We start from the raw sequence: 24,466 nt of genomic DNA, 5'->3' as shown, positions 1-24,466 counted from the left end.
CTAAGAACTAAATGAGCTTCATCTAACAGGGTGGCTGTCACTCTTTGGACAGCAGGAAACCAAGGACTTCCAGAGCTGGAAGGTCAAGTAACAACCAGGCATGGCAGAGACTGAAGCCAGACCACACTCATCCCCTGTGCAACGCAGGGGCAGGGCTCTGGAGCAGGAATGCCAAGCAGCCTTTCAAGTACCTTTGCCCAAGCACAAACTGCCATTAGTCCTCCAGCTGTACCAATAAGCTTTGTTTTCTTCTCAAAATAAAAGCACTTCTGTTTGCATAGGAAGGAAGCAAAATGATTTGACTTTATCCAAAGGAAAACAGTGTTTCCTTCACAGAAAAGTGCTGAGGTAAGGCAGGTGCCAGAGGTAAAGCAGGGGAGAACAGGAGGTCATCAAATTCCCACCTAACTGACGCTGAAGGTGGAGCCAGGCTGAGAGTGCTGGCAGCTGATGGCGCCATGTAACAGCCAAAGGAAATTATTTTGCTGGACAAACAGCCCACTCTGTTTTTGCCAGACGTACCACAATGGCTGCACTTTCAAGTCAGAGAAGCTGCCTGCTTCAATACAGATCTCAAAACACCAAGTGCTGCTCAAGCACTTCAAAAAACCACACACAGTTCTTCCTTTCTTCTTCTCATAAACAAAGCATGTGTAACAAGATGCCCCCAGACATGGGTACCTCTTCTCTGACTTGCCAGAACAAAACATTTAGGCAACTACGCCTGTACTGTAAGCACCTTTCTTCACTTTGCCCTTTGGGGAAGCACACGCGCTGAAGTTAGTGGGGAACAGGACTTTGTCACTCAGGAGCCTTTGCTGTGAACATCAGCCTCCCTGCTCGCTGCTGCTCAGGAGAACAATGCTTCTATCTCAGGCAGTTTCTCATGCTCCCAGCCAAAATTCAGACAGGTCAGGTTTCAGTAGTAGTTTCACAGAGATTGCAGTCATGATAAGGAACTGAATGTCTTCTGTTTAACATGACTCAGTAAGAACAGACACACAGTACTCCCTACATTCCTGCCTTAAATCAGTGACTGTAACCACTGACCTGAAAGCTTACCTCTCATTTTTTTAAAAATACTATGTAATCTGTCTTACTACCATGTGGAGAAAAGTTCTTATCTAAGACTTACTCTTCCTAGCAGAACAAGGGCCCTACCTCGCTTTTAATTTGCTGTTTGTTATTAAAAGAACAACAATTCTGAGCGCTAAGCTGCCTTCAGCAGAAGCCCTCCCAAACCCCATCATTGTAAGATGTTGATAATAAGGAAAAATAAAAAAGCTGACGACTCCACAAATTAAAATAACTTCACCTAAGAGGGTCAGCAGGATTCTAAGAAAGAACATACTTTGCAAATGGACACAAGGAAGAGATAATTTATCACTCTGCATAACGTGCTGTGCCTGCTGTCTGCAGAAAAGCTGGCACACAAATGCACTGTGGGGCTCAGCTGCCAAAGGCAGGCTGCAGGGGGCAAGCAGCAGCAGACATACTGGTCAGGATGGTGCGCCTCTTGCACTGCTCTTCCACGCCGCCGTGCTTCTTTCCTGAGAGTGTGAAAGGCGTTTCAAACACAAACCGGTTGACATTGTGATGCATTTCAAAGTCGGTCTTTCGATCTTCAGCTTCCTTCTCCTCAAAGAAAGGTGTGACATATGTGACCTGAATATAGGCATATTTTGGGTCCAGGTCTTTGGGGTTGACCTATGTAACAGCAGCAAACATAACAGAATTTTGTTAAGTGTGACAAACTACAAAGACATTCCCTATATTTCTTTTATCTATCATGGTAACATCAACAAAAATTAGACTTCCAAAAGTAATATTCAAACCACAAATTAATACAAACATGTTTAACTGAGAGACCCTTAAAAACAGTGGGATTTTTGATCAAAGGCAATGGCAGAAGTGAATGAGAGCTGCTTCTCCATTACAGCAAACATCTGCATGCTCTCTGCATGCATGTGCTGGCATATGCTCTCTTCCCACCAGCAGTGAAGCAGCGCTGTAGCAATGGCTTTTCCATACCGCGCTTGCCATACTACAAGGTTAGGGGCTTCTTTAGTTACAAAACTAGGTCACGCTCTGTTCACATTTGTTCAAAACACTGCTCACAAAACATGAACTTGCTTTTCCCCCTTGTGCAGGAATCATGTCTTTCATACCTTGTTGGAATCCTGGATGATCTTCACGTTATCTATTCCAAACTTGTCTGCGTACAGTTTCAGCAGCCTCTGAGAGATCTCAGATAAGCCAGTTAATTTGGGTTCCTTATAGATATACTCTTTTCCTTCCTCTTCTTCAAAAAAACCCTGTTTGGAAAGAAATGGGAGGATACAGTGAACACAACAGGCAAGGCAAAGCCTAATGGAGGTGCTCGCACCAGGCACCTGGGCTGTGTCTGTATACCCACCAGAGTCTCCAATATGCCATTTCCAGCATTTAAGTTAAAAGCTCACCTCTCTCCATCCTTGCAAACACATGCCTACGTGTCTGCATTTACACTGGCTTGGTATTTCCTAAGTTACCCAGGAAATAACTCACACACATTTATTCCCAAAAGAGATCTAGTTGTTTTCAACAGTGACAGTGTTTTCTCTAGAATTCTGATGAGCGTATGTTAAAAAAAAAGTCTAAGGAAATAAAACCTGGAGTTTTAACACGGTTTCATTTGTAATGGGTTAAATTACCTACTCGTGAAGCAGTACACTATCAGATCACATGCGTGGTGGCTGCCTGCTGGGCGCACAGCCTGGCTGGGATGCCCCGACACCACAGTGATGGACAGAGCCATGGCACAGGGAGCCCAAGTGAACGGACCCGTGTCTGCTCAGGGCAGCTGAAGAGGAACTCTGGTGGCATCTTGAAAGGCCGTGGGGAATTGCAGCATTTCCAGATACAATTAGCAAATGATTTACATTTTAAAAAAAAGAAAAATAATAAGAATTTACACAGACTGTGCTCCTTTGCAAAAAAGCTCAATTTTGTTAGGGCCATTTACTTACTGTACCAGCTGCACTTGGCAGAGGTTCAATGGAGGGCTCTACTGAAGAGCCGAACAAGAACCAGAAAGACTTCAGAAGAAGCACTGGCCTCAAAAGATTAAGGTGGCATTGTATCACACACAGGTGAAACACAGCTGCTACGCGATGAGCATGTATATCAAACAGTAGGGAACAGCAATCCCAGCTGAGCTGAAAGCAGCAGCTGAGCCCTCAACAAGGACTGGATTCATCCCAGCACTCTGAGCAGCACCAGCCCTCCCCTCTAACATTTCATACGCTGCTGATGAAATTTGGCAGTGTTAAATGCTGCAGCTGTACCCCTTTCACCATAATGCAAAGTGACCCAGACAAAAATACCTGAAGCTGCAGGGATAAGGGAGAAAAGACAGACAGCATTAACGATGCCAGACCCAAGGCTCTTTAAACATAACATGATGTAGCTTGGGCAGGTAATTCTACAACACACACTGGGAAATTGTGGTCTGTTGAAAAATGGAGGAGCACAAGTGAACAAAGTCAGGAGAAATCTCCAAAATCTCTGTGGCAGGCGCTCATGTGAAAAAACAGCCCTTTCATGCTGAAGTATATTCCGAACTTTGGTCACTAAAATGATAGACTAGGCAAGTTTTACAAAAATATAGTTTTATGATTAATCAGCTGTAAATCTGAGCTTTGTTTCAGCAGGGATTAAGAAATGTCTGTGGCTTCTCCTCCAGTCAGGACAAGGGACAAGAAACCACCTGTGCTCATCTGACAAGTGCCAAGAGCACTGCAGGCATTACTGAAACAAACGACTAATAGCAGCACCAGCAGCTTGTCTGATAGTATCTTAATTAGTCTCACCATGACCTTCTAACACTGTGCCATTTTTAACAATATTAATCAATTAATCTCTTTAGGCATTGGGAAGAGCTACATAGGTAATTAGAGACCAAATCTAGAGCTCAAAAGCTGACACCCTATCAACATTTACTGAACTGTCACTTTCTATTGATGCCACTGAGAAAAGATCTGCAGGATCACAGCCTGGTTTCTGATCTTGTTTCCACTGAAGAAAGACTACTTTATGTGAAAACAGCTGAAAGCCTCATTAGTTTCACGCAACCGTACTCAATCACACTGCTAGGATTGCTTCTGTCAGAAAACATCCACTTTCTGTTACCGTTCAATACTATTAACACCAACAAAGCAAACACCAAAACTAAAACAAAAAGCAGCTCCGTTTTCCAAATTAATCACACAGCAAGCTAGAACATCGCTTATCCTCTTATCTCAGATGCTGGTTCTGCGTATGTTCGCATGCTGCAGGACAGTATTTATATGCAAGGACTAAGTCTCCGCGCTGATGCTGCATGGCACACTAGGACGATATCTGTGCTAATGGTGTTGCTTAGGAAAAAAAGGAGAAAAAGGCTAAAAAGCAACAAATACCTCCCCAAAATAAAAGAAACAGCTAACAAATTCTGTCTCATCTCTAGTACAGGAGATAGCATTTAAGTACATATCCCCTGCAGTATTTCAGCGGACAGAAGTTAATTGTGAGCTATAAATATCATGTCTGCCATATGCTACACGTCTGTCTAGTACTATTGAAAGCGAGATTAAATTCCTTTTAGGAGCCAAATATCCTCCAATGTAGGATTTTAAAATGTTAAGCAGTCAGGGTCACACTATCAGTGCGTATCCCCAGACTACTTGCATGCTGACTTCCCCAGACAAACATGACTGTTTTTGCCCTTCAAGAACAATGCGGCTTTACAAATGAAAATTACTAACATGGAGCAGCTGAATGTAAGTGAAGGGAGAACAACCTCACGGTGATGGATTTCCTCCACACTCTGCCGTGTTGTGAGTGGGGCTGCGACTCTGGGTGTTGGTGTGGGAGTGCTGGAAGGTCCCTCTTCTTGCTCCCTGTACACCCGCAGGTGCAGCCCTTGAAGCTTACAGCACATTTCCTCCCTGCCCTCAGCTGGAAAAGCACGCCCCGCTCCCACAGCAGGCACGCTGAGGTGAGGCCTTCTGCTTTAAGACGATCTTTACACAGGCCAAGCGCGTGCTGGTGGGAATTGCTGCTTATGTGGGCTACAGTGGGCCAACACTCCAACTCCTTACTACAGCAAGCACACTCCCACTGCAAGGAGAGAGGGAAGCACCTCAACAACTCATTGCCTTAGCACCAGAGGTGACCTAGCCCTCATTCAGATGTTCTTGCATGGAACAGCACTTCCATAGTCAATAAAGGCTGAGAATTGGTATTTAGAAGACCCTTGCCTGCCTGTATCAAGTGGGCAGTGCCAGCATCACCTCCTGTGCTAAGTGGGCTCATGCACTCTTCGTTAAGAAGCTATTAGAGCTGTTTTATTAGCAAATTTGGAAAAGATCATCCTGTGATCTTCAGACATAAACCTGCAGCCATCTTACCACTTCAGAAGTCTGCCCTCCTGTTAACTATCAGAGCTGCTTGCACAGACAGAAGAACAAAACCTCAGCTCTACCCTTAGCTCACTGCACTAAATCATGACTTGAATGGTTTTTGCTTATAAGCACAACATGAATTTTCAGCTATTCAACATACTTAGCAGCTCTCGTGTATATATATATATATATATATATATATATATATATATATATATATATAAAATTCTAGAAAGGTCTTGACTTCTCAAAATATTCATCTGTGAATAAAATCATAAGCTCTGGCCCACAGCTAGTGTGGCCACTTGGTGGTGCAATGAGATGCCGTCACCAAAGTCCTTAACAGAATTTGCAGTCTAAAACAGCAGCTGCCCTGAGATCTGGCTCTCTGAACTGGCAAATAAAACTCTCTGGTGAACACACGACAGGCACGGAGGCCTGCAAGCATTTCTGGCAATAGAAGAAACAAAAGGCTCCACACCTTTCCACCTGTACAGCCAGCATGTAAGCAAATGGCACAAGGGACAAAGGGGCTGACAGAAACACAGAAAGGAAACCTTCTGCAGGGAAAAAATGTGCAGTATGTGGGAGCGCACGATTCTCTCTCCGTCCTCTATGCAGTCAATCCCTATCTGTAATTCCTACATCTCATGTGGCGCTTTGTGTGTTGGTACACCTTCCTTAATCAGTTCTGCACAATAAGTGCTATTATCCTTGGTAAATGAGGCACCAGTAATGTTGATGGGAATAATCTACCTTTAATTATTTGCACTGTGCCATACGCTTTAGTCACTATGTCTCTGCAAGGAGCAGTACAGAGCAGTCCCACTTTCTGCCACATAAAATCTCATCTGCAAAAGGAAATAAAGAAGCTGTGCTTGTTTGCATTTAGAGCTCAGTATCCATGTGCACCAGGGAATAAACTGAGCAACACACAGCTATGAAAAAGTCATATGCTTTCAAGCACTAAAGCTGTTTAAATGAAGTTGCCCTCATGGCACTGGCAGCTGAAAGCCATTGCACTGTAACAGAGATTTTAACTCAGCTGAGCAGAACTGCTGCAGCTAAACTACCCACTTACAAGCAGCTTTACTCCATGAGCTTGGCTGCTGGGGGGATACAGCACAGGGGCAGCCCCAGCAAGAAGCTGCAAGCAGACAGTCCTATTTCCTCCTCCACTGTCCCCATTTTGAGGAAGGGCATAAGTTAAACTCTACTCTTCCTCAGGTACAGCGGCTGGCTTTCTTGCATTTGGCAAGTTCAGCTTTGCTGATCTGTAGGGAGAGGCAGGGCTCGCCACTGCCCTCTGAATCCCAAATTCGCTTGCTCCTATCAAGAGAGTACGGGACTTGTGGTTGCCCCCTGCCCAGAGTGCCCAATCCTGACACTGAACACAGACAACAGCCTTCCACCCTGGAGCTGCTGCGAAGGCCACGAAAGCAGTCTTCCATTCAAACAGCATTAGTGTGACACTGAGTTTTTCAGCACAGAAAGAAGGGGTCCAATCCTGCATCCAGTGAAGCTGAGAAAGAAACTGTCACTGAGATGGGGTGACAGCATTGAGCCCCACAGTGCACACACAACATGGTGACAGATACAGCTTTGTAGTTCGGGTAACTGAACAAACAAAAATTAGTTTGCAGGATGCAACAATGAATGGAACAACGTTATTTTATCTGCCATAAATCAAAGAATCGAGAGCGCGGGAAAGTTAATGTTCAGTACAGGGAAGGATGGAAGATGTGAGAGGAGAATTAAACAAAACATGCAAAAGAACTAGACTTACCACAGCCTTGAATAAGATCAAAAGGAGAAAAGAGCAAATTTCTGTATTAAAATCTAATTAGCAAACAGAATGATTCACATCAATCTGTTGTTTACACACCTTATTTTAAAGTATTGCTTGTATGCTTGTCAAATACAGGTCTTAAAAGAGCATGCTGGATTTCTACACTGGTTTGTAGTGGAAGAAAGCACAAAATAATGCTTTGAGGATGCTGAAGCACAACAAAGGGAATAAAACTACTCTATAGTATATTGCACAGAATCAGAGGTGGCCTGAAAGCAGAAGCCAGAGAGGGAGAAATAGAACAAAGTATCTACTGCATACCGCTCTGCTTTAAGCTCTATGGGAAGAGAAGGCCATATAAGAAAGATGTTTTATTCAGTTTCATTTCAGTTTTATTCCAAAAAAATAGCCCAGCTTCAGTCTCAGTTTTGCTTGTCAAAGTCAAGAACTAAATCTGGTGCAAATGTCTGTTCTCCACTGCACCACTAAATCCAAAGCAGCAGGTTACACAGAGGCAACTGAGTGCTCTCTTCTCTGAGTAAAAGCCTCCTTAGAGTTTGACCCATGATGCACTTTCTACTCCATGATTCACTGTTGACTGTTTCCCTGTTTTAGCTTCCCTGAAATACAGCACAATTAGAAGGTACTGGCTGAAATCCAAGAATCTGTCAAGACAAAAGAAGGCAAGTCAGCTTACCTGCCCATAAAATGCAACACGGTAGTATCGCCCAAACAGACGCTTCTCAGAGTTCACTACCTCTGCAACCTTCAGGTATGAGCGGTGGATGTCATAGTACAGATCAGACAGCCTCTGCATGAAGAGACAGAGCAAGAGGGAAGGTGAGGAGGACCAAGTCCTTTGGGAAATGACACTGGGGCTCTGCACAAGCATGGCTTGCCTTAACTAGATACCCAAACCTTTGCAAAGATGGCTATACATGTCAAGGGAATAGTTTAACCTTGTCACTAAAGATTTATTTCAAGGCTTTTGACATCTTCTGAGCACACAGTTTTATAGCAGACAGTGTCTTTGTGTACAGGGTCACACTGCCTCTTACGAATAAGCAGTGATAGGAACCGTCCAAGTGGTCAGAGGAAGCGGGTGTCCTGTGTGCAGGGGGGGCATGGTGCCAACAACCCCAGCCAGCTTCCATGCACAGATACGCTGCCCACAGCTCCCACCAAAAATGGCTGTGTTGTGTAGAGAGCCAAGAGTTCAACTAAGTTTAAATCTGAGGACTTGCTTCTTCAGCATACACCTTATACCTACTCCATTTCCTTTTTACTAACTTTAAACCAGAAAATTTGTAAATGACATCACCATCATCAGGTCATTCATTATGTTTTGAATTTGACAAGTAAACAAGAAATGATGAAACCCTGGAGTCATGAAGCGACTGCACACTTTATCAGCTGTTCCTAAACTCAAATACAATGAAAATGTTATCTTGGTTTAAAAACACATTTAAAACATTCACATTAACTGAGATAGATTTCTCCACATGGACATGTAACGATGGACATAACAAAAAGACTCTCAATGAAATATGGCTAGCAGGCTGTTGCTGAGGTTTGGATGACCTTTAGAGGTTCATTTGTTTGAAAAACTTTTGTTCATTTACGGTTGCATTGATGCTGAAAAGAAACCAAAGTTTTTTATTTACACATAGCATGAAACACTAAAAGGAGAAATTACAGACAGGAAGAACAAAAAGCTGGCTTATACTGATTTCCACAAGAAAAAAAGAACTTACTTTAAAGTCCCTCTGCTTCTCAAAAACAGCAATGATGGGCTTGTTAACCTCAGCAATAAGCTCATATCTCTCAGATTTCCACAAGTATTCAACACACAACTCCAGCTGCTCCACCAGGATGTTCTGCAATTCCACAAATACCACATAAGTCAATAGCTGACAGCACTTCATTAATAAGTACATAGGAGAAGTACCTACCTACTGTTTAATTTTCATTCTGCACCTTCTATACTAAATTTAGCCCAATCACACAGTGTTTAGTCAGGTATTGGTGACGTAGCACTTCTTTAGACAGCAAATTGAAATCGCAGTAACGTGGTAATACTTGACATCTCATTCAGAAGAAGAGGATGGCATTGTGGACTCCAACTCTGGTATTTAATGTTCTGCTCAGCTAAAAATACACCTATTGCAGCTATGACATTTCACTCAAAAGCAGTGTGCCTTTTAATGTTGGGTGAAGTGCGGTCTCACTGTAATTTGTTGCATAGGCACCCATTAAAAATACAGCTGACTGTAAGTATAAAACAAGACTATAAAGGTTAATGCTACTGACCTCATTATAGGGAGTATCTTGCATCCCAGAGTCCTCCTTCATAGCACCTTCTTCTTTAATGTTGGGGGTAATGCTCAGGAAAGCAGGCCATCCCATGGAAAATAAGCCTTGAAGTGCAAGTCAAAACAACATCAATTAATGACTGAACCACCACACATTTGAAAAAGTTAGTGGATGCCATTAAAACAAAGCTGATTTCATTGACAAGGTTTGTTACTTTTTCTTTCCCACAGCTCAAGTGATGAGAAGCACAAATGGAACCGACTGAGTTTATGAGACTATTATACATTTCCTCTATGAAATAAATCCATTTGCACAGGCAAAGGGTAACTGCAACATTTTTCTGATGCAATCTTAGTTCCCTCTGGCATTTCAGTTCCTTAGCTGTGCAGTGCTACACATGCCATACTCCTCTATACGGGAATTATCATTGCAGGTGGAGGGGTGACAACTTATACTCATGAAACCAATACAGGCACTTAACACTAAGTGCTGGGACTTGCACTCGTTCCACCCATCTCCCCTAACAGAGGGGCAGAGCCGCTGCAGGCTTGCTTGTTGCAGCTGATACAGAGGTGCCTGCTCTAGAACAAGCTGTGCCTCTGCTGGGCTCAAGGATGCCCTGACAGCTGTGCTCCTTACCCTGGAGGAGCTCTTGTGGGCAGCTCAGACTGGTTGCTGAGGTAGGCCCCCCCCTCTGCCAAGTTTTGGAAGAGTTTTGAGCAACTTATCCTTTTACTGATGTGTAGGTTTAAAATTACCCAAAAGTTCTTCACTCCATCTACTGTGATCTGTTACTTATACAAAGTATAAAAGTGAGCCATCCCTGAAATACTGCTGTTTATAGAAAGCCCCTTTCATCTCATCCACAGACACTTGCAAAGTTATCAGAGAACCATGGTCTCTCCAAAACTAAGTTTTCTCTCTATGAGTACTACTGAAATATCTCAAGCTGAAAATTCCTTTGAAATACACATTTCATGAACTAAACAACAACGCATGGAAGCATTTCGAAAACATAAGCCTGCACTTTATTTCTCTAATAAGCATCACGGATTAAAAAAATCTTTATCTATACAAAGTTAAATATGGAAAACCTGGTATTAATTCTGCCCTTGTCCCCCAGCTTTGGACAGTCAAGGGAATTGAATGTGGATTTGTGTGCTAAACACCACTGATCAAAGAGGATCACCAATGAAGAGCAGTCTGCTCTGTCCCCAGAAGAACCCTTAGCCAGAGCCATTCTGTGCAATTCATCAAACCACTCAAAGAGCATCAGGAAAGTAACACGATGCTTCTGACATTACTTGCTTGCCGTTACAGCCATCAACATGCACTATACGTATTTTCAGTTTGGTAAATATTTTTCCAGATCAGTTGAAGAATAGTAATTTGATTCCCTAGCCATGTTATCTGACCCATAAACAGGCACGGTTAGAGCACTCACTTCCTCCAGTGTGAGTTGTTAGTAACACATTACTATCAGAGACTTGACCATCCTCCAGGAGCATACGTGAGGTACAAATCTTTTCCATTTTCCAGTAACCTATGATAGCGTAAGAAGGTATTAGTACACTGCTACTGATATGTGTTAATACATGCACATTTAATAACAGCACATTAACAAGTGAAGCATTCTTTTAGCACTAGCTTACTAAACATTTAATTAACCCTCTACACAAAACACACTGTCACTGTCCTAGCGCTAAGACTAGTACTTACAATGTATTAAAAATAAAGTATTTAGGTAGAATTTGAGCAGCTTTAAGAATACTTTATTTACAAGTAAGGAAAAGAGAACAACCAAAAATTATTTTCAACAACATGATTTATAAATACATAGGGTTGATTTTGAATGTATTGATCTTACCCTTTCTTTTTAGGTACTCTGCAATGAGAGCAGCGATGTGAATGTAGCACATAGCAGCCTGCAACAAGAGACCAAGATTCGTGTATACGTTAAAGCACACTGACTTAGCATATGTGTGATAAGGAGCAGTGAGCACATACTTTCGTTACTGAAAAGTCACACTGCAGAAGAGTGAAAACAAAATTAATGTAACAGAGTTTGAGAAAAAGGATTAAATGATGAAACCTCTCTCCAGTGTTAATTTCACTAAATGCCCCAGGATAAAAACACAGACTAAGAAATAAATGAGGACACCAGGAAATTTACTCAACAGAATGACATAAGATCACTTAGTAAATGCGATGTTGCTGGGCTGTGTACTAGTGGTTTGCATCACCCATTCAGTTTTTGAAGAAAAGTTCATGTTATAGAGCAACTTCTCTCCTACACTGCACAAGATGAAAAAGAAAAGAACAAACCTGCATATAAATTAAGCACTGTTTATAACCTCACTTACACTGTTATGCCTGTTAGAGTTAAGAGGTTGAAAAGCTAATGTGATGCTGGACACGACTTCCCCATCAGATGTTAAGCCTTGCTCAAGCACGCATCAGGCACTGTCACAATTAAGCAAACTGGGATAATAAGCGCATCACATCTCTAGGCATTGCTCAAACCTGTCTTCTGGTATATGACAGATTGTATACATCTCTTAAATCACTGCTGTTATCTGTCTTCACGGCCCTTTTCATCAGAACATCTCAGCCTAATGACAAATGCACTTCCTACTCATTTGCTTATAAATTACCTCTGATAAATCTCCATTTCTTGCATGAATCTTGGCCATGCTTTCAAGCCAGGTCCTGCGTAATTCAGGTGTGCTAGCATAGGAATTTGCTAGGCTGTACTGCAGGTCCACAAGCATCTCAGGGTCTTTCTCATGTTCCTTCATCTGAGCTGTGGCCATCAAAACTGTTCTGATACGTTTGGTCAGATCCTTCACCTCTGCTGGAAAATTGACGTTCTTTGGGAAAGATAAGCAATACATCACTAAAACCATCCAAAGAACCACATGCAGCACCCCTGACTGAGCTCCAGTCTGCTTGTGGAACATCTCCCCATCTCCACAGTTCATTTGGTTGGAAAGAGATTTACAATTCAACAGTATGCACACATTTTACAATGTTACGCATGTTTTTGCTGCACATCTACTGAACACATTAGGGACAGTTTGTAGACTTAAAGATTGCTTGTTAACTGTGGTAGCATTTCATCAGTCATAATGCACGGCATCTTCTCTGATATTAGGCAGCTGAAATGTCTTTCAGAGAACAGATTAAGCAGTGAGAAACAAATAAATATATTTCAAATAGAAATCTGTCAATCTCAATTATTAATTTTGTGATTCATGAACATTTTCATTAATGTCTGGTTGCCTGAAAAAGGCACACTACAAATGCACAAGTCAGTGTCTAACTCAAGTCAGCCATTTTATTCACAGAAACACATACTCCTCTGAAACTGTTGATGCTTTGAAAGAGGTAGTGATTGATAAAAAAAAGTTTCTTACTTTCATCTGCTTGTCTCCATTAGCAAAATTATTTATAATTGCAAGTGAATGTTGAAACCGGGATCCGCCAATCCCTGCATCTGCTATCAGCTGGCTCACTGCTTTGATGAGCTGTACAAGTAGAGAGTAGCAAAGAAGGCCCAACAAGTGAAAAGAAAAAAAAAAGGAGAAAAGGAACAGGGTGCAATTAGCAAAGAAAATCAAAGTTTCTGAACAGTTTTTTTAATGCCTCCTTTAATGTAACGTGATGTACAAGCCTAGCAGAAATGCACTTTTAGACCTATTTTAACAAGATCATAGAAATGTTTGGGTTCAAAGGGACCTTAAAGATCATCTAGTTCCAACTCTGTGCTGTGGGCTGGGACACCTCCCACTGAATCAGGCTGTCCAGGGCCCCATTCACCCTGCCTTGGAACACTTCCAGGGATGATGCACCTACAACTTCTGTGAGAAACCTTTCCAATGCCTCGCCACCCTCATAGCAAAGAATTTCTGATATCTGCTGGAAATTTACCCTCTTTTAATTTAAAGCCACTACACCCTGTCCTATCACTACACTCTCTGAATGTAGGGATTGTAACTAATCTTTCCATTTTGCAATATAAGTGCATTGTTACTGGGCTTTATGTTTCTGTTACTGTATTATTAGATTCTGTTTAGCTTCTTCATCAGCTATGTTCTCAGTGCTGTAAGCAATGCACATGGTTCAAGAATAGCCACATATCTGATTTACTTGGCTATGTGGCTGGATTTGCAGCTGTTGCTTCTTGCTGGAACAGAGCCGAATAGGCCAAGAACAGAGAATTCAGCCCAACGTCTTCAAACTTGGCAGAAAAATCAAACTGCCACAGTGAACTGGCTGGGGAATTTGAATTAATTGCTTTGCTGCAATGCACAATAATAACAGCAATAACGACAGAACAATGCACATCAGGTAAATACTAACGATCTTACACTTGACTCACCTGAAGATGGGATCTGACTATTGATTTCTGCTTATTAAATTCAAAGTTCTTTCTCATGAAAAAATAAAGAAGAGCAGACGCTTCTGTCTGAGTTGAGCGTGACCTATGGTTACAGCATTTCAGGATTTCATAGCAAAGTGAGCCACAGAGATCTGCTTGTCCTTGGAAGAATGCTGATGGGAACTATTGGGGAAAAAAAAAGTACGGATATAAGCACTCAGGCCTTGTTACAATTATTCTGAGTCAATAGCGTTTGTCATGCTTTCAGTAGAAACAACCATCTTTCACACGGTCACTGACACCAGGGTTTAGTGAAGAAATAGCCACCGGCTAAACATAATCCCATGTGCAAATTAAGTTCAAGTAAAAACTGCACACAGGTTTTCATGCAAAAACCATATGCAATGCATCAGACTGACCTCTGAGAAGTCCAGACAGCAGCTGGTACACAGCAAGCATAAAAGCAGAGCAGCCTATCTCCAAAGAATGCAGAACAGCTATACAGGAAAAGAGGGGAGGGGTGGTCTGCTCTACTATAAAAGCTGCTCAGGACAAAGAGAACGCTCTGAGCTGCAGTCACTGAACTTCCAGCAGTCAAGAGCTGGAACAACAGTGTGAAGGACAGCTCTGTAAGTGATACATACTATTTATAAACAGGGTGAATACAACAGAAGACAGAGCAATGAAAGGTGGAAGAAGGCCATTCTGGCCATGGATCTCAAGTTCTGCCCAGAACATTCTGCTGCAGGAACCAAAACTGATCCCTGCTCCCAGAGAACTGCAAAGGGATAATTAATCCTGAGAGCTATGAGATCAATGAGAAGGGCAGTCCTGAACATTTATTCATCCTCCCCACTGCATATGCTTTCTCCGTTCCTGACTGTCTGGTATGTAATTGAAAGCTGTCTGTGGCTGGTCTACATTATATTTTGCCCATCCCCCAGGCTGCGTTACAACGAGAAGCATGATTTCCTTCCCCTGAGATAACAACCATCAGAGAAGGAGGCCACATGGTTTCAACTTATCTACACTGTTGTGCTTTGCAGAAACATCTGAGAGACCAGGCCAGCGTTGCTTATTCTCATGTCCCCATACCAATTTTTATCTTCATGTTACATTTCAGTTATTTTTAAGAGGATCTCATTTAAGTCCATGATTTGGAAATTGGGCAGCCTTTGCAGTTGGCACAAAGTGTCTAATTGCTCACAATTACTTATATATGTCCAATGCAAGCAAATGAAGAGGGTTTGATGAGCATGTTTCTGTCCAAAATCTCTTCTACGTTGAAAATGACATATGTGTAAAAATGTAATGCTTCAGGTGACCTTCTGGGAAAGCCTATGAAATAATCTCCCACTAGCTTCTCTGGAGACAGCTGTACCCATTCACTGCTGGATTCTGCAACTCTGGTATCTGCCATGAGGACTGCAGACCTCTAGGATTTCAAGCTTTCTTCCACAGGCGGCAAAAGCATGAAAGCCAAGAGGGCTGTGACACAGCCAGACACCAGACAGATGGATTTTACCTATATATTTTACAAGTTTTGGTTTCACAGAATTTCAGTATTTTCATTTCCCAACAGATCTAGTTCTTCAGAAGTTGTGAGCTTCCCGCTTTTAATCAGAATAAATCAGAAGAGCTTCAGGAATGCACATCAATACAGTGAAGGTGAAAATTCTGTCAAAATACTAAACTATCCTCAAACTGCACTTGCTGTAACATAAATAGGTCAGATTAACAAAAGAAAACCATAGTTACCTTGCCTACAAACAGCCGGAGGGCAGCAAAGACATGCTTGAGAGCTGCTGCTGACTGGTTGATTTGCAAAAAGAGCATGTGTGTGTCAAAGACCTTCTTCATCAATGCATTCTGGCAATCAGATTGCTGGAGCTGCCTCTGAAAGCACACACACAAGGTAGGACACGCTGGTTATTAAAGTGAACAAACAGATGATACCTGCTGGACTTTGCATTAAGAATGCTCATAGCAAGGTGTTTTTTTCAGTGTCTGCTCTAAAATCTCAGGGGATGAGGCAGTCCCAGCTTCCTGCAGACTCTTGTTACTTGCAGTTTCCTAAGGGTAACACTTGTCCTGTATTCCTACTTGGCAATACACCAGATTTAAGACTTAGAGGTGCTGAAGTGAGATGCTAAATCTAAAAGGAGCTGCTTGCTCTTTAGTAGCTGTGAGACCTTCAACAGTCATCTGGGCTGACATTAATAGAATATTTTTAAAAAGCCGAAGATTCACCTGCCAACTTGAGGAGCTACAGAAGAGCAAGATGAGGTGACATCAGTAGATGAGTAACCCTTTCATGCAGAGCAAAGCTGTATATAGCCTTGGATATGCAGGATGCTCTACTTCCCATCTTTCTATTCGACTTGCATACTGTGAGTCAAATCCTTCACGAAATGCCCTCACTGAGGACTGTTATCTTATTTCCTGATCTTGCTGTCTCAGGCATTTTGTGTCTTCTGTGCACCTGACCCTCGAGGTCTTTCCCCCACTGCATAACTCACACGGCACCACACTTCAAGCAGAAAACAGCACAACATACCTGGTGGTTCAGAGTGTAAAGACACAATAGGTCAAGAATTGTGAGGGAGACTTCTGTAGCAATGTTTGCCTCTGTGTCCACGTATTGTATAATATCTGTTTCATTCGAGCTGCCTAGAACATATGAAACAATGACAATCAATCTTCTGAGCATCATTAATGTAATTTTGCTATCAGGTCATCCAATCTCTGTGCAGTACAGATGGTGTCCTAACTAACTGTACATTTAAATTAAAGGGTATTTTGAAGAAACATGCTCCTGGGAGGTGGAAGGGGCTGGGTATTTAATTCAAATTCTCCCAGTTGCACCAGTGATGTGCATATATTCTTTCATTGTTTCTGTCTGGCCTCAATGGATGAAGGGAACCTAATGGGAAAGTGGGATAGATGACTTTCAAATCATCATTTCAGCCTCTACTGAAAACTTCCAGGTTCCACAAATATACACAGATTACATTCTGTCAGCCAGAATACCAGCGCTTGTGTGTCTTATTTAGGATGACACCTTTACAAGTACATTGCATCTTCCAGAACTGGACAGGGTCAGACTGTCCAGTGAACTGGGTTGTTTACAGATGGTAATCTCGTAACAGTAGTTTATGAGTATAATCCTTCCTCAGAAGGCAAAGACAAAGGTGTGTAGTTTATCTTTGGATAAACTCAGGGGAGTTTCACATTCTTTCTCTATTAGCAACTTTCAGCTTATTAACTCTGCAAAGATAACCTGGGATCTTTTTCACTTTTGATTGAAGATTCTTAATTCATTAGCAATAATGCTGCTGGAGACACTGAGGTGCCTGAAAGCTTTTCTATTCTGCATGAACAGCCAGGATGATCTAACACAGGACATCATCACTCTACACAAACATAGCTTTCTTGACTGTTAATGCCCTCCAATATGTAACAGTCCATTTTTTTTAGATACAGTGGGAAATTCCTTTTAAGCAGCATAGATTTTTACATGGTATAAAGGTAGCAGTGTTACAGGTATCATAATCTAAGGACAAGAATAAAACAAGAATTGCAGATAGAAGGCTCATGAAAGACCTTGCCTGCAAACTTTGACACTATATAAATTCCAGTACATTCATTTTTGCTACAAAGTAAATTGAATTTGTGATGGTTCAACCAAGTTGTTTCACAGGGATGGTGCGTACAGTGCTTAATTTAAACTGCAACACACGCTGAGTACAAACCACACCAGTTGCTGAGATTTACCTTCTTACAATACTCTGAAAAGATACTAGCTTTCAGCTGCATGATCTACCCCCTATTTCATAATATATGCTGTCATTATTAAAGATGACTAAAAACTACCAAATTCTGAAACAGTCCAAAGGGAAAAGAACCTTATGTCCTGAAAAGGTCACTCTTATTGCTTAGTTTGATAAAGGTAATATTTCAGCCAGCGTGTGTCTGATTGTACTGCAACTTCACAACCACAGACAGAAGAGATGCTGGGGGTGGGAGGATTACTTATCATTAAGGCTATTGAAATACGTCAGGTTATTTTAATTCATTGTTGCTTTTTTTTTTTTAAATGAGCTTTTAAAACCAACTTTTTAAACTCAGATTTCTTAGCATCTTGAAAAAAAAAGTGTAAACTCAGTAGCTCTGATTCCCTTCAGGCTATCCCTTCTCACAGACAAGCATGAAAACAGATTTAATTGTCTAGAGCTTGATCCAAATCTCACAGAAGTCTAGAGGGAAGTAAATTCTTTCTTATTTTTTTGTACTCACATGCAGTACTGCTGTCTATCATCTGCAAGAGTTTCGGGTTAGAAAGTGCATTTTTACCACGGATTATTGGTAACGTCTGAGATCTGTGATGTTTGTGGCCATCGTGACTAGATGTAGAATGCATCCTGAAATCGAAAGGTACCATTAAAAAACAGAAATAAAGAATAAACTGATCATGCCTATACAGAATGTTTCCATGTCAGTTGAATTTTGAGGTGCTTCTCAAATGCTAAGTGGAACAAAGCAATGCAAAATTTTTCACAGAAACAAAAAAACGATAGAGAGATGAACAAAACAAACAGATGAACAGATGTTCTGGAGATCACAGGAGATGAAACTCATACAATATTTTTAAAAAAAGTATCAGCTTAAATAGCTGGCTGATGTTTAGAAAACTGACTTTAGGTAAAGAGAAATTGAGATTAGTCCTGTCACAAAAAGAACACAGAAGAAACAGACCACACTCATGAAAGAACAAATACAGCTAAGCAGCTTCTACGATGGGGAAAATAATAACGAGAATGACAGTGACAATGAAAATTATATGTATGTTTGTATGCTTGTTCTTTCAATCTTTTCATGCTGTCAAACAGCCTAAAGTATTTCATTTATCATGAAAAGTTTATCATAATTCATGAAAGGATTTTGAATTTGTGACCACTACAGAATCCAGCAAGATTTAATGTCAATCAAAGCTCAGGTTACTTACTGAAATATTATTATTTTAAAATGTAGCTTCCTAAAATTGCATAATTTAAAAACGTTCTTGCTTCCTGCACCTAGTTAAAACCTCTTTTATTTGCTATTTTTTAAAATATAATTAGCTTCTACATTTAAAGAGTTCCCAACTCAGGTATGAAACTAATGGCCAGACATTTGCCAATTGATGTGATGAAGTCTTCCATGATGGGTCACACTGGAAGGATTTGGGTGGACATCCTAGCAAACTAGTGGATTGGAAATTTGGGATTTTGATCTCAAGGCGTTTGTTTTCTTTTTTCCTTTGGTAGGAAGGTGTGATTCTTTATGAGCATGGTGATATACTGGTATTCAGCAAACTGAAATACATAAATATCAATGCAAGATAGAGCTGATAATCAGCAATACTTTGTCTTTCAGCTCATCATCAAAGAATGTTCAGTATTACAACAGACTAAACAAATAGCTGTTTGGACAACAAATCTGCGAGCGGGTAATGTGTGAAGGCCCTGGAGTCAGCAGAAACATGACTATTTTCTGGATTGCCACCACATCTGTTCAACAGTGAATGTGCACCAGAACAACAGTCTCCTAAAGGCTGCTTGCCAGGTCCAGATGGGATAATGAAATCAGTGCTTTTTCTTGAAAACTGCACAGTACAGGAACAAAGAAAGAAGTACAAAGAAGGGAGGGAAGGCATCCTCTTTCTCTCCTGTGTACTACCTTTTCCACTCCAAGGTACATGCTTATAATAGCGTGCAAATTCTAGCTACACGTGAATTAGAAAAGTCGGCGATCCAAACATACAAGGAAGGGATACAACCACAAGCACAGAGTCAAAAGTTCACTTTCTCTCTAGAGTTTTACATTATTAACTATGAAAATGCTCATGCTATTCCATAAAAGGGTCAAAAAGATTATTAAAGGTGCACTGCACTTGCAGTTTATTACCATGCTACCCATGAGACTAACTGAATCTTTCAGTCATTAGACTAGGAAGAGGAAGAAAAAAAGATTGCGAAAGACAGAGACTGTGGAACTGGCAACATGGAGGTAACACTATAGTATTATGTTACACATAACCATATGGAATTAAAAAGATAGGAGCCAAGCACACCTATTCTGAAGTTTAACTTTGTGTTGTTAGATACTTCTTCCTTCACAACCCCAGATTATCAAGAGGCAAGTAATCTCTTGATACTGTAACTGCACCCATGAAATTCACCCCTAAAGCAGTAATGATGCAAACAAATGAATTCATTGAGGTTGGGGAAAACTATGAAGTATCTTACAGATAGGCATCTGAGCAGTAAACAACAGCTACCATTTCTGCATCACTTAGCAATATACTGACAGTAAGAATTTTTCTGAACATAACACTTTAAGCAGCTCGTAAGTCCAGCTGAAGTTGAAGACTCAATTCTTTTATAGTTCACAGCTCTGGGGGCTTTGAAATGTGTAACAGGTTATGTTGATTCCTTTGCATTTAATGCTGTGACAGTGGAAGATGGCTGCAGGATGACAAAAGCTATGATTTTATAGGTGTTAATAACGAAGTGTGCCATTACCATTGTGAGAGCAGACCCGATGCCTGGCCAGAGGAGTTTGAACCTTTAAGGGTGCCATTATTCTGGGTGCCCTGAACAAACTTAAAAGCAGCAGCAATTTTCCTGTTAAAAGAAAATAATTGTTAATCTGTCAGGAATGCGACACTCATTTTGTCATGCCTCTGAAGAATAAACAAAGGCCTGACAAAACCTGCCAAAGAGCATGAACTGGTTTATCTGGTGACTTTTCATTTCTCCACAGTATGACATACAGATGAGTTTACAGTAGTAGCATTAAATTAAAAACGAAACACTGACTGAGGCAAAGTGTGCATTTCACACTATGCAGCTGGAAAAAGATCTCATGCTTTTTCAGAGACTGAAGATTTTTTTTTTTAGTTGCTGTGGAACACTTATCTATGCCCATTAAAACCATTTGTTCCATCATATAGATGAAAAATAGCATTCAAGTTCCTTTATATGACATACACTGAAGTAACGTTGAAGAATGGTCCAGTGCTATGGGTTATAAATGCAAGAGTGGTTATCACAAACAACTCATCTTTTACACCAGGCACGCACTCAGATTTCTAGAACATTACGATAAGAATGTTTGCATAGAAGAAAAAAATGCATACATCAGCCTGATGCTTTCAAAAGAAAACACAGGCACAGATAAACATTCAGGCTAATGTTCAGCAACATTTAATACTTTAACATACAGCCTATAATACTGTAATAACATTTAAATATTATAATATAGTTTATAAACAAAAATTACCTTACAATATTGCGTTTTCCTAGATATCTGAAATTTTGAAGACAAACCCTAAAAGATAAAGCAGCACTTTTTATGTCAAATAATGGCTTCCCAGCTATAAAAACAACCAAAAGCTGAATGTGAATGAAATCTTTTCAAATCTGAGTGCTTTGAAAAGACCTATTGAATATGTGTCTGCTAATTAGCAAACAGAATAAGATACAAAAGTTCCTAGACAAAGTATGTAGAAGGTGTGGGCACCACGTTCTTCACCCTTGTTCACTTTCTCCCTAATTGAAGACTCCTGCTTAGTGATGAGGCAAAATCAAAGGCAAAGATTTGGCAGTAAAAGCATTGCCTCCTCATCAGGTGAAGGTAACTTGCATTTCACTTATCAGGTGGTAAGAGAATTTTGAAAATAGCTACCATTGTGGATTCTAGGGACATGCATAGGTTGGATTGAGTAGACCACCTTGCAGAGATGAAGAAGAGATATTTTTCCGTTATACAACTTTTCTTATAGGTTGCAAGGTTTGAGGAGCTAAATATTTTTCCAAAGGGAAGAAAAGAACCTCAGTCCCAAATGGGGAAATTATACTATCAAAAACTCTGGGAGGAAAACCCAAATCATTAAGGTCTCTGTTCACGGAAATGGACAACATATTGGAAGACAGAGGTTTTATTAGTAATGCCTCATTACATCTTTGGAAGACTGTGGTAAAATAATCCAAGATACAATAGCTATACCATGAGGTAGACAAACCCAAATAAAAATTGTATACAGCATCCGCTTTCGACCATCGTCATTTAACATAAAATCAAATAACTATAAAAATGAACTTACTCTAAAATGCTGAAAAAGTCTGTTATTTCTGAGAATGGTGCTCTCAACCAGTAGGAAATCAGTGCATCTACAGAAAGATGTTAAAATATATTACGTATCTATTACAGGGAATTAAGTGTGCCACTAATAATTACTCTACACTCATGTTTGTTTGGATTCAGTATTCATAATATTTTACAACAACCTAAATCAGGTTGAGCACATCTTCTCACCTTCTGAAATAGTTTTCATAATGTGAAGGAAACACATAAGAAGGCTTCTAGTTTCAGCTTGATCCAGCTTGTCAAAACGAAGAGTTGATCCAATCAAAGACAAAGGTCTTGTGATCTGTTGAATTGACAGCAAAGGGCCTTGTTGAGTACAGTGATAAGTATTCACATCTGGTAATCATTTTCAACATTTGCACATGTACCTTTTCACACGTGTCAGTTCTCTCACTGTTTTTTTCATTGGTACTTGGGTTAGATTCAAGACTTGCTAAGGAAGCTCTCGAGTCAGCATGGTTTGCTGCAGAGATAGCTATTGATGAAAAGGCTGTAAATGAAAGTCATAGCAAACATGCTAAACCAAAACATTTATGGATACAAAAACTAACAAGAAAAATGGAGAACTTAAAACGTGTCACATGCTGGATTGATACCAGTGCTTTGAACTTTCAATGCCAAAGATACTGATGGGTATGTTTGGTACAGAAAACATGCAATAAGTTGAAGTAAGTTGATTCAGTTTGCCATTATTCATGGCATTAAAATGCCTGTTGCATTCCATAAAGACTGACTCAAAGCCATGAAGATTGTTGGAAAGATGTCCCTGGACTTCCTTAAATTTTGAAATGGGGTTTGGAGGAAGTGAACAAAGTAAGTTGTTTCTACCCTCCAGTTAAGTCTGGGAAAACTAAGAGTACTTGCCTCCAAGAGACTTCAGGAGTTCTTGGGAGAAACCTTGGAACTATTCTTAAGACAGACAGACTGCAAGAATGAACTCAGGCACAGGGATTTGTGAGAGCCTGAATACTGGCATCATTCCAAAGCTGGAGAGTAAGTGAAGCAGTGGAAGAAGAGTAGCTTCACAGGAGAAATAAAATCAATCCAAAAACACCCAAAGGGAAGAGAAACATTGGATACCATGTTTCCTTGAGTATTGTATAAATGGGTTAATGATATCATCCATGAATACTAAGCAGAAAGCACAATGGATTGAGATACACACAAATCCACCTGTGTGGGTGATCAATCTGTCATTTATACCTGCTATAGAGTTCAGAACATCTTTGGAAAAGGAAGTGTCCACAGAGTTTGCATGTTTCATTGCTGTCTGGTTCTGAAATCCTCCAGCTGTGCTCAAGTCATCCCTAGATCCCTGTATTTTGAAATAAACAGAACAAACTCTGCTAGATGATAAAATAACTTCTACAATGACAGCACACATACAGTGATGGTTTTTCTTAGACAGGGAGCTTGAAAACATACTTTCAGCTGTTGAGACGTGACAGCCTTAAAAAAAACTCAGGGCCTACTGTAATATGGCAAAGCTATCTGCAGTTTGAAACACTAGTCAGTGGAGTTGAAAAGAACATATCAAGTCTAACTGTTTTATGTGTGCAAACAAATCAGCAAATCAGGGCTGTATTTTGTTAGCTAATTTCTGACAGGGATAAATTTGGATTTCTTTGCACCAGATTGGATTTTCTCAGACCTTGGAATCAGACTTCAGTTTGATCAGTTATACCTTTTCAGTGTTCCGAACAAGAATTACCTGATTGGAAGTATTGATATTGAAAAGGAACATATCCTTCATGTAAATCCTTGGCATATTGTCCAAAAGCATTCCATAGAGTGGCATGTACAGGTTTGCTATTTGTGCTTGTTTTGCCTAAAAATAAAAGATATAACATAAATCTGAAGAAACTAATTACTGTATACTGATGGGTAAGGAAGTTTCATGTATTTAGCCACTGTATGAACAAATAAAGGAAAAAGAATAAATAAATGTCTTTACCGGCTCTGCGTATCGATCATCAAATGAATGTTTTGCCATTAAGTTTTTGAGCACAGCCAAAGCTAAGTGTCTAATATCCTGGTCTTCTTGCAAGGCAAACCCAACCTCCCGCAGCAGTACTCCAATTAAGAAATGTTTACGGCAAAATTCATTGGTCAATGTGTACTCTGGAATATCTTGGAACAGAAAAGACAAGAAAATCTGAATTAATATATGCCACACAAAACAGCCCTCTCCCATTTTCCAAATTTTCAATAACCATGATTTATTTAATCCACTGTTAAACCTTGATTTCCTGATCTGTCTGTCCCATTCATCCAGATTATACACATATTCCAATAAGACAATCTCAGTGTTTTGCACACAATAAGACTGATCACTTCTTTGAGGCATTGAGTCCAAACTGTTATTCCCAT

The 24,466-nt window shown here is 40.5% G+C and overlaps 1 protein-coding gene across 9 annotated transcripts in view; it reads right to left on the bottom strand.

Annotated features, from left to right (window-relative positions):
- DOCK10 (dedicator of cytokinesis 10) overlaps positions 1–24,466 on the bottom strand; it is a 216,482-nt gene that overhangs the window by 5,728 nt on the left and 186,288 nt on the right. For 6 of the 9 annotated variants that reach the window (XM_021394712.1, XM_021394708.1, XM_021394709.1 and 3 more), the window contains exons 32-52: positions 24,051–24,226; positions 23,808–23,924; positions 23,300–23,411; positions 22,465–22,586; positions 22,265–22,379; positions 22,053–22,119; positions 21,230–21,277; positions 20,470–20,571; positions 18,203–18,327; positions 16,464–16,576; positions 15,665–15,802; positions 13,907–14,089; positions 12,942–13,052; positions 12,180–12,395; positions 11,393–11,450; positions 10,970–11,068; positions 9,523–9,629; positions 8,967–9,089; positions 7,910–8,023; positions 2,169–2,315; positions 1,497–1,707 (exon numbers count right to left, since the gene is read on the bottom strand). In XM_021394712.1, coding sequence (XP_021250387.1) covers positions 1,497–1,707; positions 2,169–2,315; positions 7,910–8,023; positions 8,967–9,089; positions 9,523–9,629; positions 10,970–11,068; positions 11,393–11,450; positions 12,180–12,395; positions 12,942–13,052; positions 13,907–14,089; positions 15,665–15,802; positions 16,464–16,576; positions 18,203–18,327; positions 20,470–20,571; positions 21,230–21,277; positions 22,053–22,119; positions 22,265–22,379; positions 22,465–22,586; positions 23,300–23,411; positions 23,808–23,924; positions 24,051–24,226 — 2,604 coding nt within the window. The remainder of the gene's footprint in view (positions 1–1,496; positions 1,708–2,168; positions 2,316–7,909; positions 8,024–8,966; positions 9,090–9,522; positions 9,630–10,969; positions 11,069–11,392; positions 11,451–12,179; positions 12,396–12,941; positions 13,053–13,906; positions 14,090–15,664; positions 15,803–16,463; positions 16,577–18,202; positions 18,328–20,469; positions 20,572–21,229; positions 21,278–22,052; positions 22,120–22,264; positions 22,380–22,464; positions 22,587–23,299; positions 23,412–23,807; positions 23,925–24,050; positions 24,227–24,466) is intronic. The other 3 variants (XM_021394705.1, XM_021394706.1, XM_021394713.1) reach the window with 3 other exon arrangements.

Source organism: Numida meleagris, chromosome 4 (assembly GCF_002078875.1).
Source record: "Numida meleagris isolate 19003 breed g44 Domestic line chromosome 4, NumMel1.0, whole genome shotgun sequence".
Taxonomy (NCBI): Eukaryota; Metazoa; Chordata; class Aves; order Galliformes; family Numididae; genus Numida; species Numida meleagris.
The sequence above is the reverse complement of the archived record's forward strand: the minus strand, read 5'-3'. Positions and strand labels throughout refer to the sequence as shown.